The 20491-nt window shown below is 34.5% G+C and overlaps 1 protein-coding gene across 3 annotated transcripts in view; it reads left to right on the forward strand.

Moving 5' to 3' along the window:
* The window catches only part of senp7b (SUMO specific peptidase 7b), an 80957-nt gene that overhangs the window by 5350 nt on the left and 55116 nt on the right, over positions 1-20491 (forward strand). For all 3 annotated transcript variants that reach the window (XR_015520966.1, NM_001122946.1, XM_087302068.1), the window contains 7 exon segments: positions 26-187; positions 286-377; positions 3349-3476; positions 6503-6782; positions 10262-10359; positions 14601-14741; positions 17795-17828. Coding sequence is in view for 2 of the 3 variants with exons in the window: in NM_001122946.1 (NP_001116418.1) it covers positions 26-187; positions 286-377; positions 3349-3476; positions 6503-6782; positions 10262-10359; positions 14601-14741; positions 17795-17828 (935 nt within the window). In the remaining variant the exon portion in view is untranslated.

Below are 20491 nucleotides of genomic sequence, written 5' to 3' on the forward strand. Positions count from 1 at the left end.
CTAACTTGCATTCTCCAAATTCCAGAGGAGCCACACGTGGACGTTTCAGCTTTAAAATGAACCAACAGCCAATAAAAATCAGCCCTGCTCGAGTGAACGGGACGCCCCATAAGGTGTCAGATACATCTGGCTTTAGGCCTCAGTGTCAAACTCCCACCACAGCACCAGACTTCACTGCAATTAACAGGTGAGAGTCAGTGTGAATAATGGGATATCGTTGGTGGTTTTTAGGAGGAGGTTTTTCTTGTAGGGTTTGTAATATATGTGTCTGTGTGTGTGTTTCAGATGGAGACCAAAAAGAGCATCTGATAGACTTCTCAGCCATGATGAGAACCATACTAAGGCTTCAGAATGCTCTGCTTTCAAGATTCACAGAGGTATGTCACTGTTATTCTGTTTGAACACACACACACTAAGGTTGTCGCTATAGCATTAATTCCCGTTACAATACTATAACAGCTGAAGTATCGTGATATCAAGTACTATTGCGATTAGTGTAATTCATAACTCAAATCTATGAAATAAAGAACATTTTTAGAAATACTATATTTTTGTTATGATATACCTACTTGATTTGAATTCTTAATTCCCTTATTATTGAAAAAAGGATTTGCACATCACTTTACCTAAATTACGTTAGTTCTTTTTGTTTATTTTGTAGACATCTGTCCAATAAAAAAAAATAAAGATACAAATTTGTTACAAAAAGAGCATTTTTCCAACAAAATTTGGCTATATGAAATGGTCAAAAATGGTTTCAATGTTTCCTGTTTTTCATCTATTGTTTATTTATTTATTATTATTATCAGATAAGAATCCAAAGTAATTTAAAATTTTACTTTGTGAGTAAAAACACTTTGTGTTTTTTTCAGAGATCAGTGTGGTTTTTCTATCTACTAAATCATATTGACAGGAACAAAAATGAACTTATTCAGATGTGCATTTGAACTCAAACGTCAGATAATGTGCAATAGGCTAATGGTGTGAATTCTACACAGTTCTCACAGACTATTTAAATAAAATGGTTTATTGTTGCACAAATGTGTGAGCATTTTAGTGACTTTTCCACATGCAATGTTATGAATTGTAGATAGATCGTTAATGACGATACTGTTTACAAACTACAGTGGCACCACCAGTATTTTGGAGCCATAGTATCATGATACTACCATAGTACCAATAAGCCATGCAACCATAACACACACACACACACACACACACACACACACACACACACACACACACACACACACACACACACACACACACACACACTCATGTATGTATATATATATATATATATATATATATATATATATATATATATATATATACATAATTTTTAGCCCCCTGTTTATTTTTTTCCCCAATTTCTGTTTAACGGTGAGAAGATTTTTTTTTTAAACACAATAATTTTAATAACTCATTTCTAATAACTGATTTATTTTACCTTTGCCATGATGACAGTAGATAATATTTTACTAGATATTTTTCAAGACACTTCTATACAGCTTAAAGTAAAGTTTAAAGGCTTAACTAGGTTAATTAGGTTAACTAGGCAGGTTAGGGTAATTAGGCAAGTTATTGTAGAACAATGGTTTGTTCTGTTGTTCTGTAGACTATCAAAAAAAAAGTTAGCGCAAAGGGGCTAATAATTTTGTCGTTAAAATAGTGTTTAAAAACTAATAACTGCTTTTATTCTAGCCAAAATAAACCAAATTTACACACACACACACACACACACACGCACACACATACACACACACACAAACACACACACACACTTGCTATTTTTTTGGCACACTTTGGGCCCATTAGTACCAATAGAGCATTGTGTCAATGCTACAGCCTACCTGAGTACTGTTGCTGACCATGTCCATCTCTTTATGACCACAGTGTACCCATTTTCTGATGGCTACTTACAGCAGAATAACACGCTATGTCAGAAAGCAAAAAGTGTGGATAATCTTAGACTTGTTTCTTGAACATAACCATGAGTTCACTGTACTCGAACGGCCTTCACAGTAACCAGATCTCAATCCAATACAGCACCTTTGGGATATGGTGGAACGGGAGATTCACATCATGCATGTGCAGCCAACAAATCTACAGCAACTGCGTGATGCTGTCATGCCAATATGGAGCAAAATCTCTGAGGAATATTTCCAGCGCCTCATTAAATCTATGTCACGAATGATTAAGGCAGTTCTGAAAGCAAAAGGGGGTCCAACCTGGTACTAGTAAGGTGTACCTAATAAAGTGGCCAGTGAGTGTATATTAATACATCTATTATAATAATATTATTATAATTATTGTTATTATTATTAATAATTATAATAAACAATAAAACATACCAATAATAGTATTTGTTTTTTTGGTGTTCTATTTTTAATGTAAACTTTTATTTCTTGTTAATAATACATTTGCAATTAAATATTAATAGGTAATGATACTAAATATACATTTATATAAATGTACACACTTCATACATCTCAAAGTATACACAATTTAAGTATGTATTATTAGATATGCTGTTCTCTGTGTATAAAAATGTATCCTATATTACTGTAATATATTTAACACTTATTATTACATGGCAACCCTTTTAGAATTCTGGTTGTGAGATATGCACAAACCCCTCACATTATATCAGAAAACACACAAATGTGCAATAAAAATTAACCATAAATTGAAAACAAAATTGACTTTATACTAAGTCTTGCCAAAACACGAAAATACACCATAGCATGACTACTCCTGCGTAATTCCCAGTTTTCCCTTTAATGAGTTGGATCGTTAAACTAAATAAGCAGTTAAAGTAAACTGTAAACTTTGGCTGAGATATCTGATGTAGATTATCAAGAAGCTAATGAGGGAAAATGCCCTGGTTTTTTGGCTTTTACTTGGTCTCTGCATCTCGAAGTACCTTTAATGATCCGCTTTTGTGTCTTTCCTCCTTCGTTCCACGGAGCTTCGGGCGTCATGTTTAACATCTCGCAGCTGCCTGACCCTCCTTCACTCCTGCTCTACATAGTATTGGACGCCATCACACTTTTCCTGGCTTCGGATAGCTGATAAATAAACAAATGCTTAACTTTATGGATCTGTTAAAACGGTCTTTCTCTCTGTCTACTTCCCCCGTCTCTTGGGATTTCGCCGAGTTCACCCTTTCGTTTCGTGGCTGATGTGACCTCCACCAAAGTCGAGAAATGATGTTTGGTCAATAAGGCCGTTTTATATGTACTTGGGACTGCCTAAAGAGGGGAAAAAAAAAACAGTATGCACTGCTTGTAAAATCCCAGAGCCTTCCCAATTTCATTATTTAACCAAGTCGTTCTGTCTTTTTAGGCCTGGATTCTGAGGAATTGGAGGAAGAAGAAACAGAAGGAACACAAGGCCACTCTCAGGTCAAGGAGACGCAAAGGGCGACGTCTTCAGAAGACTACAAAGTGACATCTGCAGCCTCTGTTTTTGAGGTAAGTTGATGCTCATGTCATTTATTACCTATGTTTCCATCAAAGGTTGTCAATTACAATTATTCACACAACTGGAATTTCGCAATATATATTTTGAAATAAAGCACCATTTCCATACAATAAGTCAAAGAGAATAAACTCGTCATTTCTCGATAAACTGGTGCCAAATATCACAAAGAAAAATGTACTTTGTTTTTCTTATACACTACCTGACAAAAGTCTTGTCACTTTACAAGTTTTAGGAACAAAAAATAATAACTTGACCAAAATAAAATATAATTATGCCTTAATCCCTTGGTCCCGACCCCCACTTTGGGAAGCACTGCCTTACAACACCCTAGAAAGACATAAAATGATTAAAATAGAATATAAAGAATCATAAAATAGGTGAAATGGATTTTGCAACTAGGGATGTCCTGATCCAGGATGCTTCCTATTTTTGATTTAATTCACCTTATTTTAACATTCAACAACTCTGTTAACAATCAGAGCACTTCTGTGAGGTAGCTTGAAAAATCAAGTAATAAATAACATCAATTCTTTGCTTTTGTACTTTAGTGCAACAGTAAATATATAAAAAAATCTATTATAAAAACAAATAGCACCTAAACCTAAAATACCTGTCAGGCAATCCCAAGTATGCATATCTCACAGTTTGCTATGGCAATGTTGTTATTATCAACTTTATAATACCTCCAGACTGCAAACATAGTCAAACTTTCTGCTTCAAACTGCTTTTGTTTTCTACTTCACCGTCATTTAACCAATGATGTCATTGCAACAAAGTGATGTCATGCTGCATGTATGTATATATATATATATATATATATATATATATATATATATATATATATATATATATATATATATATATATATATATTAGTGCTGTCAATCGATTAAAAAAAACTAATTAATCGCACCTTTAAAAAAAATTAATCGTGATTAATCGCATTTAAATACTGAAACTTGTAATTTTGCCTATTCAAATGTGAAATTAATGGAAACGCAAGACAAAAAACTATTTAAATTCAATTCAAAATTCAAAATATAATTGTTTAATAGAATTTTTGTTTAACTTGTAACACTTGATGATTTCTTCATGTAAACAACATAGCCACAATAAACCATCAAGATCCTGGCTTGACAGCCATATTTATTAAAGAAATCCAAACACAGGCATGTTAATGACATTTAAATTTCAAAACAATCAATGCCAGTAAAGAAAACATTGATTTCCATGTTGGATTCTAAGTGGACTGCAAAAAATGCCAAAATACAGGAATTGCAGATATGGAAAATGAAAAATTATAATAATAAACTATAGAATACAAACTGTTGCACTCATTGTAAGTTTTATTGCTGTGAGTTGAGAACATTAGTTATAGAGTAGAAACAATTTTGCTTAATCCTCCTTTACATTCATCCAGTTGCTAAGACTAGGAGTATCCCGCAAGTGCACAGAGACTCCCAAATGGCCACAATTGAATGATAATTTTTCGCAAACCAGTCGTTAAATACATTGCACACCCCTCTCCCCCGCATCCCTCCTAGCTCTTCAGGTAGCCTATGCCACGCGCAACTCACCCCCACCGTTCTTCAGGTACGTCTCGCGCGCACACGCCCCTCCTCAGATACGTTGCTCACTCCACCCCTGACACCCCTCAACGGGCCAGACACAGACACACACACACAAAACGCGCTGCAGACGTTTTGGCCCCAACGGCCTTCCATACTAGAGCGACTCCCCTCAAATTCAACAAGCATGATCACGTTCATAAAATTTGCTTAAACTAAGCGTCCTAAAGTATTACTGTATTTCACAAGGATTCTGACACAACAACGCGAAGCATACGCTCGTTGCGTTTAATGAGGAAACACGCTAAAGTAATGCCCTGTCTTTGACAGCTCGCGACTTCACCAGACTTTTTAAGTACATTCACATAAGACACCAATACTCTGATTTTAATATGACTAAGATTATACTCTTATTAAAATTCTACCGTGTAGCCTAAGCAGTGATTTTATTACCTTAAAGGAACACAGAGTTACGAAATGCGGGGGATTTTCTTTCTGTTCGCCATGCGGTATCAACTTATAATAGAAGTCGAAAGTTAAAAATGAAACACCCGAAATTGCATGAAACTTTGGAGAGCCTGGTGATGCGACTAATTGTTTTATACTGAAACTTGCCTTCAAAAAGTGCTTCCTTGGTCTTATCCACATTTATTGCATGTTAAACACACATCCACCACAACAGGAAGTAAAAAAAAAAACCTGCAACTGCGTTAATTGCGTTAATTTTTTTAATGCGTTAATTATTTAAAATTAATCGCATGCGTTAATGCACTAATTTTGACAGCGCTTATATATATATATATATATATATATATATATATATATATATATATATATATTGGAGTCCTGATTGGAAGGTAACGTCCAGTTCCGATCGTGCACAATTTCCGATCATGTGATTGGATCTGGAGTCTGGACATCCCTAGTTATAACCTTCCTGGAACATTGACTCATGTTACGTAATATTCATATCATGAACTTGTAAATATACCCCCCCCCCCCAGGTATAACAAAAGGTTTTACCAAGTACTCTTAAGCTCATCATGTTAGGATTATTGTTTTTTTAGTCATACTGAAATTTGTTCTCGGGTATTATGATTCTAATTCTACAAAGTATGAAGCTGATTGGTCAGTTCTTGTCATGTGACTCGCGGTGCACTTGTGACATTCTTTCAACTAGGTGTGCCTGGGAAGTGCAAAAGTAAAAAAAAAACGCGTGTAAAAAACAATATATGAACAGTCCTTATTTAATAGCTTCAGTCATAGTTTACCAAGTGTGCGTGCGTATTAGTTTAGTTGCAGCAGTTTTGTTCCATGCAGAAATGCATTGATGAGAAGCCTTTACGTTTAAATAATCGTGATAGATTCAAGCACGGTTCATAGTGAAATCAGTTAATCGTTGCATCCCTAGCCATCTAACATGTTGTTTTTGTCACTTTATGACTCCAGAAAGCAACAAGCAAACACAAGAACGGAACAGAAAAAGCTGTTTCCAAACCGTTCAACCACTCAGGCCTCCATGTTCAGGAAGCTCCAGCCAGGCATCTGAGGACCTCTGAGGAAAGGGCTGCCTCGTCTGTGCCTGTTAGAAAAGACCCCCTGACCTCAGAGACTGCAGAGAATAAGAGCAAAGATCCGTTTGCGTCTTTTTACAGCAGCAAATTGAGAAGGAAGCCTCAGAGTTTCTGCAAGACCTACAAGAGAACCAAGCCCAGCTCCACAGAGCCGAGTATGTGTGACCTTCCTTTTTCTTTTATTTCACATTATTCTTTTCCACAAACATCGTTTTGAGGGCAAACCTGCCTTATTTAAACTTTCTTACCCTCCAGTGTGCTGGTAGTGCGTTTAACAGCTTTTTGCAGGCTGTGTATGCCAACTTGGGCCATAAATTCTTGAAAAAAGTAAACATTCTGCCTTTGTCTTTAATGGCAGATATATTTTTTAATGCACTTGTTGGCAGAGGCACCAGACCTTGTTCTTGGAAAGGGTCAGGAGGTCAGGATGACTCCATCCAAATAAATGTGAGTGCCTTCGCAAAACTCATAACCACAGGGTGCTTTCCAGAACTAGCTTTACAATTGCTGTTACGGCCCAATTCAGAAGAGCCCACCATCACGTCTCCATGATGTTTTGGCCCTGTTTACACTAATACGCCTTAGTTTTAAAATGGCAGTTTAGAATGAAAGTGATCTACATCCACACTGGCGCTTCATCTAGCATTTCTGACAAGCCCTCCTTCCACACTTTACCGCTAAAAACACACATTATGTGGCTACACACACACACACACACACAGGGCTCTATTTTGACGGTCCATTTGCAAAGAGCAGGGCGCAGAGCACAAACACTTTCAGGGTGTATCAGAATCCACTTTTGCTAATATAAGAATGGAAAATCTACTTTGCGCCGTGGCGCATGGTCTAAAAGGGTTGAGATTATTTTCTTAATGAGTTATTGGTTAGTTTTGAGAATAAACAAATCAGAGTCTCATCTCCCATTCCCTTTAAGAGCCAGTTGTGTCCAGCCATGGCACGTTTGCTATTACATGATGTAAAGTTAGTGTAAGTGGAAAAACTGAGCATTTCAATGGCAAGAAAACTGTTAAACAGAACATCTACAGCGCGAGAATGAGAGATAAGGCATCTCATAATCTACTTTCGCTATCGTGGATAAGGAAACCTTGTACGCACAGACATCCATTAGCCTATAAATAATTCATTTTGTTTAAGCACAAAGATTTGTTTCAAAACTATTTCTAAATTCAGTTCTAATTTCCAGCAAACAAATAAACGAACAATAATAACGAAGTGTGGTCTTGTGTGTATTAAGCAGTGTGTAAGCGATGCGCACTCTGCGCCAGACTTTAAACTGGCTTTGTTCTGGTCTAAAGAACAGACTATTATAGTTTCTCAAAATAGCAACGCGCCAAAACACGCCTGCTTTTTTAGATCAGAACACCAATGGGCGCACATTTGAGCACAAATGCATTTGCTATATAAACAGCGTGGCGCAAAATGTCAAAACGACTCTTGCACCAAGCTGAAACTAGCAAACAACTATTGCGTCGCGCCTTGTGCCACATTGCGCCTGGTTGTATCATAGTGCCCACAGGCATGCACAGCAGCATATGAGCTCCATGCAGTCAGCGGGTGCTTTAAACACCAAACCCCAAAGAGCTGTGCACGTCGGACAGTTTATCAAGGATGTACTGCTGGATTTCATCTCACTATAATTGTTAAACGTGATATTTAATTAATCTGGTCTCTATCTAATGACTCTTTAGTCTTTTGAATCTATCAGCTAACGTGTCACAGCTTCAGTACACTGCTTCAATCTTTCGCTTTCACGCTTGTACTTAGTAACTTTTGCGAAAACCTCAGATACTGTTGATTGGTTCGTGTTGGTTGTGCATCTTTTTTACCAACCAAGTTTGTCAACACAATGATAACGACAAAGATCACTCTGCCAATTTAAAGTGATTGACAGGAGGTAATTTGTGTGTAACTTATCTTTATTTATTTATGATTTGGTTATGTGTTAAACAAAGACCACACAGGTCATGTAGTTAAAACAGTAGGCTACAAATAATACATTTATTATGAATTAATTAATTATTAATAAATAATTAATTAATTCATTTATTATGAATTAATTAATTATTAATAAATAAATAATTCACCACCGCCTACAACGACGGTGCCATCGTCCATTGCAATGTTTCACATTAGACATATACACTATACAATGCCAAATTGGTTGACGTCAACCAACCCTATCTGTTGCTATATAAAATCTTTCAAATTGTAAAAAAATAAATAAATTGTAAACTGGATTGATACAAGCAAAATGGATTGAGTGTAAGTGTAGAATGAAAGTAAATTATGCAAAAAGTAAATAAATAAAGCTTAAATGCCAATATATATGTGCATTCCTAAATAAAATAATAAATCATAACCAGTGGAACAAGTGAAATCCAAAGTAAGAGATGCAGATTCAGCATGAACCTAAACCTAGAATGAAGCCAGATGAACCCTTCAGGTGAAAAATAAGACTTTCCTGAGACATAATCCCATTGTTCTTGGCTGAAGGATGACCTTATGAAGATTAATGTCTTTAAGTGTGTGGTGTGCAGAATAGCAGCATTCACTCTCACAATCTAGATTACTACAATCCCGACCTTAAGGTCTGAGTAAAGCCCATTACACCTCTGTCTGCAAGAGAGGAATGCTGATGAACCATCGACCTCCTCGTCATCAACTGGGACATGTTCATTGTAAAAACTTTATTCTCCATTACTGTTGACTTTAGACATAACAATTCAACACCAGTAATGAATTGCAATCGTGTATTGTGCAGCTTTGTTGTTTTCAAGTCAATTAGAAAATTTATTTATTTGGGCAATGGATTCATTGAAAATATCTGGCTCTAAAATTAATTTAAATTTAAGTCCTACAAAGCTCTCGTGTGGCTTTAGAGTTTTTATTCTTTTTCCATTTTTAAAAGCTTCAGTTGGTAATTTTTTCCTCTGGTGATGACCTAACAAGAGGATCTGAATAGCTAACAAATGTCTTCTTAGTTCACAAATGTGTCCAATTCAAACCATTTTTTAATGTAGCAAAAACAGATGGGCGGCATTGAATTTGTTATTGTTTTCTGATGGATTGGTAGACAGGAAGAGGAAGGGAAAGGAGGTGAAGGATGAAAAAAAAGGAGAGAGAGAGGATTACCCATGTCCTTGCTTCTCTCTCAAAGCCCATTATGGGAACCAGCTAAAGAGAAGCGTCTGCCGAAGAGGAGGAAAAAAAGATCTAAATTAAAACTCATAAAGCTTAGAATGGGAATTTATTAGAAACATTGTAAGAATGCAATGTTGAGTCCATCGTTTGACTTAAGTCAATGTTAATCATGAGAACTTTTCAAACGCACATTCAAACTGTTTATTGAAACAAACATCTGTCAAGACTTGCGTTTACCTCATTGGAAAATGTAGCATCAGAAGTTTATCTTGGCCTGACACTTGTTTTGTTTTCTTTTTAGAACATTTAGATGTGCAGAAATCTGGAATGTATTTTATTCAATCCTAATTTAATATAAAATTGCTGATTCCCAGTTTTAAGAACATCTGAGCTTTAGTGCGAAGGAATTTTAGCAAGCGTTTCTGGTTCTTGCTTCTGATTGGTCGACATGATCTGTCTCTGTGTCCTTCAGTTGTCCTGTCCAGCGATGATGAAGGAGCCAATGAGGTGAATGACGTGTCTGGAGGTCTGCAAGAGCAGCGGATCTCTGAGGGGATCAGAGACACTCAGGTAACAGATAAAGAATGAAATGAAGATTTAAAGGGGCTGCATTCAGAATTCTGAAACCTTGTTTTTAGCGACACTGGTGGCCATTAAGTAAACTGCATCTAGCAACTTTTTAATCTTGTGCGTACTCGTGCACATGTAACATTACAATAGACTGTATGGACCTTAAGACTTTGATGTAATGACAAAGAATTCAGAAACTTTGTTGTTAGCGACACCAATTGCTATTAAATGAACTGCAGCGAGCAACCTTTTAATCATGCTCACACTCGAATGACATCCTGCTCAATATAATGCCTTTTTTTTTTTTTTTTTACAAGTAAGGGTAAAAGAAGAGGTTTTGAAAGTTACCATATGCAACCATGAATGACAAGTCATTTTAGCAAAAAAAAAAAAACACCTATGTATAAAAAAAAAAAAAACACTTTTCCGATGGTCCCTTACTGAGAGCTCCCCTCCGCACAAGCTCTCCCGGCTAAAGGCATATTGCGAGGGCTTAAATAGAGCAGTGCTCGTGATGTTGAGCGCAAAGAAAAAGACAGCTGTGAAACATAACAATATATATGGCTATTACACAATCATAATACACAGTGATATAGCTTGGTTTGTTATTTCGTTGCATTGTTTTACACTCGATCCACTCAATCGACCAGAGACAATCTCAGATAATCTCGGACTGATTGATTTGGCGCGGATGTGCAGCGCGATTGCTGGATTCACATATGCCAAACAAACCGTGCCAATTAACGGGAAACCAGACAGCTTAGGAATTAAACGTGAAAGTGTGTGAAAGCACCCTAAGATTGTATTTACACACAATTGACAGACAATCGCAGCCAAACTTTTGTGACAAGGCAGCACTGGCCCCGGGCCATCGGGCAGGCCTTATTGTCATGCCCTGCTCTTGATGTAATGACAAATAATTCAGAAACCTTGTTTTTAGCGACACCAGTGACCTTAAGTGAACTGCAGCCAGCAACATTTTAATTGTGCGAACACTCATGCACATGTAACATTACAATAGACTGAACGTTATCTAAAGACTTTGATGTAATGACATAATTTAGAAACCTTGTTGTTTGTGACTCCAGTGGCCGTTAAGTGAACTGCAGCTAGCAAAATTTTAATTGTGCGAACACTCATGCACATTTAACATTACAATAGACTGAACGTTATCTTAAGACTCTGATGTAATGCCAAAGAATTCAAATACCTTGTTGTTAGTGACACTAGTGACCTTTAAGTGTACTGCAGCTAGCAACTTTTTGATCGCGCTCGCACTCGTGCACATTTAACATGTATCAAAAGACTCAAATTAGCAAAGCATTTTTTTAGTTTTTCTTTCTTATTGTTTTAAAGTTTAAGTTGCGGTGATAAACTGAAAACTATGGCATCCAAACTACTTTGAGCAACATTTACATGAATTTGTAGTCTCAGAACGTACGGTGCTTTTTCCTCGCAATTGCAAAACACACAAGCAGATAATAAAAGTGAGAAAAACGACAGTAAAGAAAGTACGAATGTAATAAATTTTTGCTGAAACTTATCTGTTGAAAATGGCACTTTTGGTTTTTACTTTTCGGAATATATGATGACTATAACCATTATAACTGATAACTATAGTACAAGTTCACATAAATTCACCACTGGTGACACATAATTTTAGACTCAATAGCAGTAAAACGAAGTTGGTTTGTTCACTTGCGGTGTTCAAAGCAGCCTGCCTCATTGAACTTTCAGAAATATTTGTGAACTTTCAGAAATATTTGTTCATTCTGGTAAAAGCCTATGAGAAGCCATTTGTCTGCTGTGATGATAAGGTGGGTGTGGCTTAGAGGCTCTGTCTTCTTTAGTAAAAATCTTCAATTTCATTTGCTCTGTTTGGTTCGTAAAGGTCAGATGCAAAGAAGTCAAGCATAAACATTAAAGAGCTGCTTTAAAGTAGACATTGAAGCAATTTTAATGGAAAAAATACACATTTTGTGTGTTTAATACTATGAAAATTCTTTTACTAAAGTAGTTGTGGTAGTAAAAAATGTGGAAGCAAAAAAAGTGCTAAATTAAAAGGCTGTTGCAAATATCTATTTTTCAATGCTAACATGGCTTCTTAGCTGTTGTTTTTGTACCCCTGTCATTTAAGTTTTGACTGTTTTACAGTAGTTTAGTTTATTTCGTCTAAGGCTGTCTGTCTTAAAAAAATGGACAAAAAATCTTTAGGTTCTTCAATATCACCTAACACTGACCACAACACATCAGATTTGTAACTCTGCCACATATTGGTCAAAAGGTAGAAACCAATAATTAACTAATATGTTAATTTGTTTTTAGTATTTTTCGGATATTTTAAGTGAAACAGACTTAAAAAGTATTTTAAAAAGGCATTGTTTCACTTAGTCCGGTGCTCCCTTGTTGCTTTTGACCTCTGCTTAGGCTGCTTTGCTAATTCCGCCTCTGGACTGCTTTGCTCATTATGGCTCTGAACTGCTTGGCCTCTTAATTGCTGCTTGCCGCAATATTTACTGTTTTAGTTTATTTTGTTTACTAAGAGGAAAATGCTCAACCTATATTTGCATATTTAAATAAACTTTGCTTTTAGTCTTAGCATTGTGGACTGTATCTAAATATTTGCCAACATTAAACCACTGCTTGGGTATTTCAAACTTCTTTTTTACTTTTTTTTAAAAGAAGAGAGACTAAAAATCAATGGCTTTGAAAATATAATAGTCTTAAATACCTCTTTTTATGTAATAAATATTTTTTTTCCTGAGAAAAAGAACAAAACTTCATTATTCACTGATAGTCTTCTGCTCCGGTCTGGATCATTAACAGAGGGAGTTTACTTTGGATGGTTTTGCAAACTAAATCAACTGATTTAATAAAAAGATCTGGCTCGACAAATGATTCATTTAACTCTTATGGCTACTTTTAGAGTCTTTCCATCTTCAAAAGCTTCATTATCCATTCATTGTCATTTTTCCCTACTATAGCATTTACCTGACAGAAAGGATCTGAATGAATTGATTCAAAGTACAGCTAACAAATGTCTACTTAGTTTAAACCATTTTCAATGCAACAAAACAGCTTAAAATGTATTATTGTTTTCTGATAGTTTGGTAGACTTTAATGAACCATTCATTTATAAATCAAACCCAAACACATTTCAAACAAAAGCCAGCATTTATTACTGAAAGGAAAACAGTTGACATATCTACCAGTCAAACACCAGCAAAATAACAAGCGACTAAATATACATATTTACATTTTCTGAGTGAGTTGATATACAACTATAATATAGATTTTTTTTGAAAATGGTGAACATTTAGTTTCTTTTCTTAAAAAGAAACCAAAAACATATTTGTTTTCTTTCTTACTTTATTCATTTATATTTGTATTTATTTTTATTTGTTTATTTGTATTTATTTTATTTTGTAATATTTGATTTATTTATTTGATTTTTATTATTTTTATTTAATTTATTTGTTACTTTATATTCCTATTTATATTTAAATTAAATAATTTTTATTTATTTATTATATTTTTATTATAATTTTATTTATTTATTTATTTTATTTTGTATTATTTGATTTTATTTGATTGATAGTCCTCAAGAATCGGCCACATAACTCTTTACTTGAAGAAGCTTTAAAACAGCCTGAACACTAGGCTAAACAAATGTTGACTCATTTCAGCTTATCTCCATCTCAATCTGTCTTTTGATGTCTACATGTGTTCAGTATGTTTGCAGTGTTTTGAGTTCGCCCTTGTTTACTACGACAACTCAAACTCCATTTCATTGTCATTATCCGTAGTGTTTGTCCAAGCTGAACACGTTTTCAGTTTGCATAGTTTTTTCATGACTGATGAACAAATCTTTTATTGTGCTTTAGTATGAGAGGCATTTAGTTTTGAAACACAATGTTTTGATCACAGGATGTTTGAGGCTGATTTTACAGCAATGCGGCTCAGGTGTTTGTCAGTTTCGCTTGATGTTTTCACTTTTCACTTTGACATGCAAGAGAAATGAGAAATGCATCTAATGTAAGGGAAAACATTGTGTTTTTCATTTAAGTGTTAGAAAAGTGGATTTTGTTTGTTTTTCATTACGTCCGATGAAACATTCAGTTGACTGTGAGCCACACTACAGAAACCTGCACATTTGGGTGCACTTTTATTCATTTATAGTAAATGTATAAAGTCTAGAGGTTGGTTTTCATCTCTGATTTCTTTGTTTCTTCATACTTCAGACAGGTAACCAAAAGAGTTCAAAGACAAATGTAGGAGGTGAAAGATCAACAACCAAAGTAGAAGTGCCTTCCATCATGGAGCTGGAGTTCAGCAGACTCCACTATGACACAATCCAGGCCGAAGCCAACGGGACAGTTGTGGTGAGTGAAACACATCCCTGGTAATAGTGAGTGGGCTTCACAAACCACTTGTAGATAACATGCTCTTTCATCTCTCTGACACTTTAACAAACACTTTGCAACAGTTTTTGCACATTGCACAAGACACTTTCTTAAAATTACTCCCCACTCCCTCTCCATGTCTAAAAAACACAACGTTGTCCATTTATGAAGGGTGCTTCACACAGGTTAGTGGGCTTGACAAACCACCTGTAGAAAGCACACTCTTTCATCTCCCTGTCACTTTAACCAACAATTGCACAAGACACTTTCTTAAAATTACTCCACACCCCCACCCCCCTTCCATAAAAAACTCCTCCTTCTTACTCTATCACTTAATTCTCTGAGCACTAACAGTTCCTTCGTATAGTTAGCACTTGTTGTGTGTATTTCCTCTTCCTGTTGAATTGCTGCATGCTTCCTCAATTGTAAGTCACTTTGGACAAATGAATAAATGTGAATGTGTTAGCATTCATATGTCGAACTATGATTAATAAATGCTGCAAGTATCTAACAGAACCTAAAGTGTGACTAAAGTTTCAACCTTTAACACCTTTTTCCTGATCTCTTCATATTGCATCAGGCCTCTCGGTTTGATCCACTGGATCTGATTCTAACACATGTCTTCAGTTCGGCCAATCACGCAGTTCGATTTTTGCCTGTTTGTTTAATGAAGGACATCTGTTATTCTAGTATTTTAATTGGCTGTTCTTGCTACAAACCACAAAACAACAGCTCGCCGACACAGGGCTGCAGATGCCATTAGAAGACCCGAAAAACGTTCCTTGCCAGAAAAATTCCACAGGTTTAAACTTGAAACGCTATGAAAGTGCTTGTTTATTTGCATTAGACCAGCGGCTGTGTGCTAAAGCAGCCTGACAGAGTAGTGCAGTGCATCACTTTTTGTCTAGTACTGCTTCAAGACACACCACACTGTTATTACCAGTTTTATTTTTTACCATCTCTCTCTTTTACAAGGCATTTAGTGATAGTTCTGTTTTAGGATGTGTTTAATGAGTGTGGACTGTTTGTAGTCTGGAGAGACGTGTGCGTATCGTGTGGATGTGCTCAGCAGGTTAACATCTGTTACAAAACATTATTGGCTGATTATTTAAACATCATGATAACTTACAAGTGAAGGATTTTGAAATCAAGTGAGCTATTAAAGCTTTAGGCAAGATATATAGAAATACACAGCCAGTTTTATAATGTATGGGACTGGGTAATATATGAACAGTGAGAGACATTGCATTCATTTATTAAAATAGTATATGTATTACATTTAGAATCTTTATAGATTTTTTTTATGGGAAAAGTTTTCTTTTTCGAAACTTTTTTTTTTCTTGAACAAGTTTTATTAGGAAAAATGTTTTTTTTTAAAGGGTGAAAGTATGGTTAGATTAAGAAATGCATTTTAGAGCTTAAAATTATCACAATGCAATGCTTCATATCATTTGGTATCGATGATTATTGAATATTTTTTAACAATCAATTTAGGAATATTAGTTTATTTTTTTAACCACAGTATTTTAATTCACCAACAATACTTAGGCAAATAGTTTCAGTAGTCTAAAACAAAAAACAAAACAAAAATCTAATTTCTTGTCTTATTATAAAATAAACATAAGTGTTAAAAAGACTCTTAATTATAATAAAATTAAAATAAAAATTTGACAAAGGGTAAAATGTAAATGCTGAACAATCAAAGCAAACATCAACATCTGTAGGATGGCAAAAAAAAACGATACAGTAACCCTATAATTATGATAATCAAATCTGAGCTTTCAAGTAAAGGAACTAGCTGTCATTATTTAAATGCACATTGCAACATTACAAACTGTAATAAAAAGTTGAATGACTACATTACCCTATGCTAAAAAAAATCTTTTAGATGGGGTGCTAGTGTCTGGGATGCACAAAAAATCAAGAAATCAAAAGGCCACTTTGGCGACATCATTACATCCTTTTTTATTCATAATCTCCTCACTTCTGCAAGCCATAGCACTCATTTTCATGTGTGTGTTATTCTGGTCTGAGGTGTTGATGACGAAACCCCAAACTCACAAGTGAAAAAGCAAGCTTGTGGATTCCTTCACCATTTTCAATGCGCTCGTACTCCCTTGGCATCTTTCATAACTAGGCAACCATCAACCCTTTTGTCAGAGGTTGAAAAACTGACAAACCATTGCTGCAGTTCTGATACAAGTTTTACTTAAGGAGCAAAGTAAAATCCACTGCAGTGTAAAATAAAATACACAGCAGTGCAAAAATTAAGATAAATACACAAAGTAGTCGTTCATTTATTTATTCATTATTTGTTTGTTCATTCGTTCGGTCAGTTAGTCGTTCGGTTGTTTGTTCGTCGTTCGTTCGTTTGTTCGTTCGGATGCACCAGTTGATTCGTAGCAATTTTTTTTCTATTTAAAATTCCATAAAAATTCTAATCATTGATTTACTTGCAACTAAATTTACTGCATGTGTATATAAAATATATACTTTAAATCATGTATTGAATTTATTAATATTGTTAAGATTAATTTTAGCAACACAAACAATTCAAGACTTAAATATAATATTTAGAAACTGATACTGTACATGTGAATGGCACGACTGTTAATGAAGAAAATGAATGTTTTGTTACACATCTGTATTATATAATAAGTCTGCATATTCGCTGTCTCTGGAGTGTGAAAACCAGCCTGTTATGAATTTGGTTTGGTTGAGTTTTCTGTAAAAACTGCCAGTGTCAGCAGAGAGGAAGCCTAGGTTTGGAATGTAGAGAAAGTGTCAAACATTTGTTATCTTTATCGGAACAAGTAAAGGAAAGACGTCCATTCTGATTCAGGTTTATCGACCAGTGTTTTATGTGACTGTTCTGTTGTGCTGCTCCATCTGTGGCAGAAAAACAGCAGAATGAATCTTTTATATATTCGGTCTTTGTAGTCTGCAGTTTTAAAAGGCCGCCAGCTCTTTGTTATTCATCCCTGTTTGACTTTTCTCTTAATGCAATGTTTTTCCCTCTCTGTCTTTTATAGATCACAGATGAAGGCATCTCGATACCACTGAAAGGTATTTACAAGTTATAAAGCTATAATGTGCTTTTTTATCTTTTCATTAAACACATTTTGGAGATTAAGAAATCAGGAAAGATAATGAAGGACATCTGATCATTAAAGTGGACCATTAGATTGAATGTTGTGTCATCTAAGGATTTGCTTTGCTTGAGGTTAAGCTTTAATATAAATTTTTTAAATGAATAAAAACAAATATATTTTTATAAACAAAGTAAACATTTTATATGCTAAAGTTATTAGTAATTTTTTTTAAGTATTAAATATTTTAACCGAATATCATAGGGCTGCACAATATATCATTTCAGCACTAATATTGCAATGTTCGCATCCGCAAAGTCACATCGCAAAGATATGCAATGTTGAGTCTGAATTATAGTTGAGCAGGAGCTACAATTGTATTTAATCGCTGTGTTTATATGGAATTTAGATAGTAGATTCCATATAAATTTAGATTTTAGTTTATGCAAAAAAAAGTAAAAATCCTACTTAAAATTTCTGTCTTATCCAAATATCTACATCTCAAAACAAAAACTTTCACTTTCACCCATATAATATGAATAAAATGAACTTGCTCTAAGAGTTTTTTGATATTTGATAACAAGACAAAAGAAAGTAAGAAAAGCATTTTTTTTTTCTGTTGGCTATTCAATGAACAAGTTTTAGCTACTTAAGGTAGCGTTCAGAAAAACAAAACGCCACCGAAGAAACTTGTCACAGAGCAACATAAAAACTTACTGCTAGCGTTTCGGAAGTGTTAGCAGAGCAACACAAAAAGCATGCAGAAGTATAAATGCACAGCAGTGCGCAAGGCATGCGCCGAAGTATAAATTGGGTTCAATCAAATCAAAGAGTGCTATTCAAACTATCTTTTGAATAAATGATATTTATATCACAATATTTATCACAGAAAATTAAAATATATCAGATTTTTCCAATATCGTGCAGCCATAGAATATTATATTGTACAATTATATATGTTTAATAATACAAAAATATTTTATATTTATTTAATAACTATTATATTTAAATCTGATTATGCAAAATTATTGTGAATATTACAATATAATGTAATTTATCATTTATTTAAAATGTACCCACCATTATTTTGTGGCTTTTTTTTATTGTTATCAATATGTCTGTTTGTCTGTCTGTCTGTCTCCCTCTCTCTCTCTCTCTCTCTCTCTCTCTTTAAATATATATATATATATATATATATATATATATATATATATATATATATATATATATATATATATATATATATATATATATATTTAATAACGTCATGTACATAATTAAAATATATTATATATTCAAATATAATAACGTAATACAATGTAACAATATAATAATGATAATATAATAATACATGATATGATATAGACTTTATATGAGTCGTAGCAGTGCGATATGGCTGTATATTGGGGCACTGGTGGGGGCACTAAGGCACTCAGCTTGCAGCCTCGTCCCAACGCACGCCACCAGTGCCGATATACAGCTATATCACACTGCTACTAGTGTGATATTGCGTTTATACAACAGTTTGATGGCATAATTGTGTATATAAAAACAAAATCAAACATGAAGAGTCTCAAAAACCCCGCGTTGGATTCAAATCATAAGCTTACAGTTAAACAGCTGAGCAAGCGTCTTTTAAACTTTAGATCTGTAGTGTCTGCTTTTTGGCTGGCTGTATGTGGGCGGAGTAATACACAAAGGGTAAAGAGGCTGTACGGGTGCCGATATTACTTAAATATATCACGGCTATCTTCCAATCAGATTTGAGAACCAGACTGAGCTGTTGTATAAAATTATAAAATATATAATAGTATACAATGACTTTAAGAATGTATTCAAGTTTGTGTAACAAAATATATTAGAAAAATATTGAATTACTTTTCAATACAAAAAATGTAATTGACGTAATATTAATAAATAGTTATACATATTTTACAATAATTTAATTATATATTTATATTGTTAACTTTTTATTTATATTTTATGTTCTTTATGATTTATATCACTGTTATGATTTTAAAGATTGTAAGTCAAGGGGAAGGGGAGTAACATTAGTTTTGGGTGAAACATATAAGCAAACACATAATATCAACAAGTGAGGGACAAAACACCAAGACTAGCTAAATGCAATGAAGTGAGTTTATTTACAAATATAGTGATAATAATAAATGCAAAAAAAATATGTGTATAGAAAGAACATTAAATATTTACAAAGATACATTGATATTTACAGATAACAAATGGGACACAAGACGTTTGACCAGATAGATGGGAGAGTTGGAGAAATGAGACGCGGGAGGCATCCAAACAATAGAAATAAATAAAACGAAACAATCTATTGGCCCAACTTCTACCCTAACTATCCAAAAGAAAAATACTGTAGTTATTTAAAAAGAAATCTTCACGTCTATTACGCACTACCTAACCTACTCTAATATATGATAAGAAAACAAAAGTACAGTGGGTGGAGCACGGCCCTTACCTAGTGTGTCTACTACAGAGATATTCAAACTACCTGTGCACAATGTATGTCACACGACATTCTTACCTGTCCCACTCTCCAACCTCAGATGCGAATAACACTGACGGTAGACAAATGGAGAACAGACAAATAACAACGGACAGATACCAAATTGTAAC

Source organism: Danio rerio, chromosome 22 (assembly GCF_052040795.2).
Source record: "Danio rerio strain M-AB ecotype USA chromosome 22, GRCz13ab, whole genome shotgun sequence".
Classification (NCBI taxonomy): domain Eukaryota; kingdom Metazoa; phylum Chordata; class Actinopteri; order Cypriniformes; family Danionidae; genus Danio; species Danio rerio.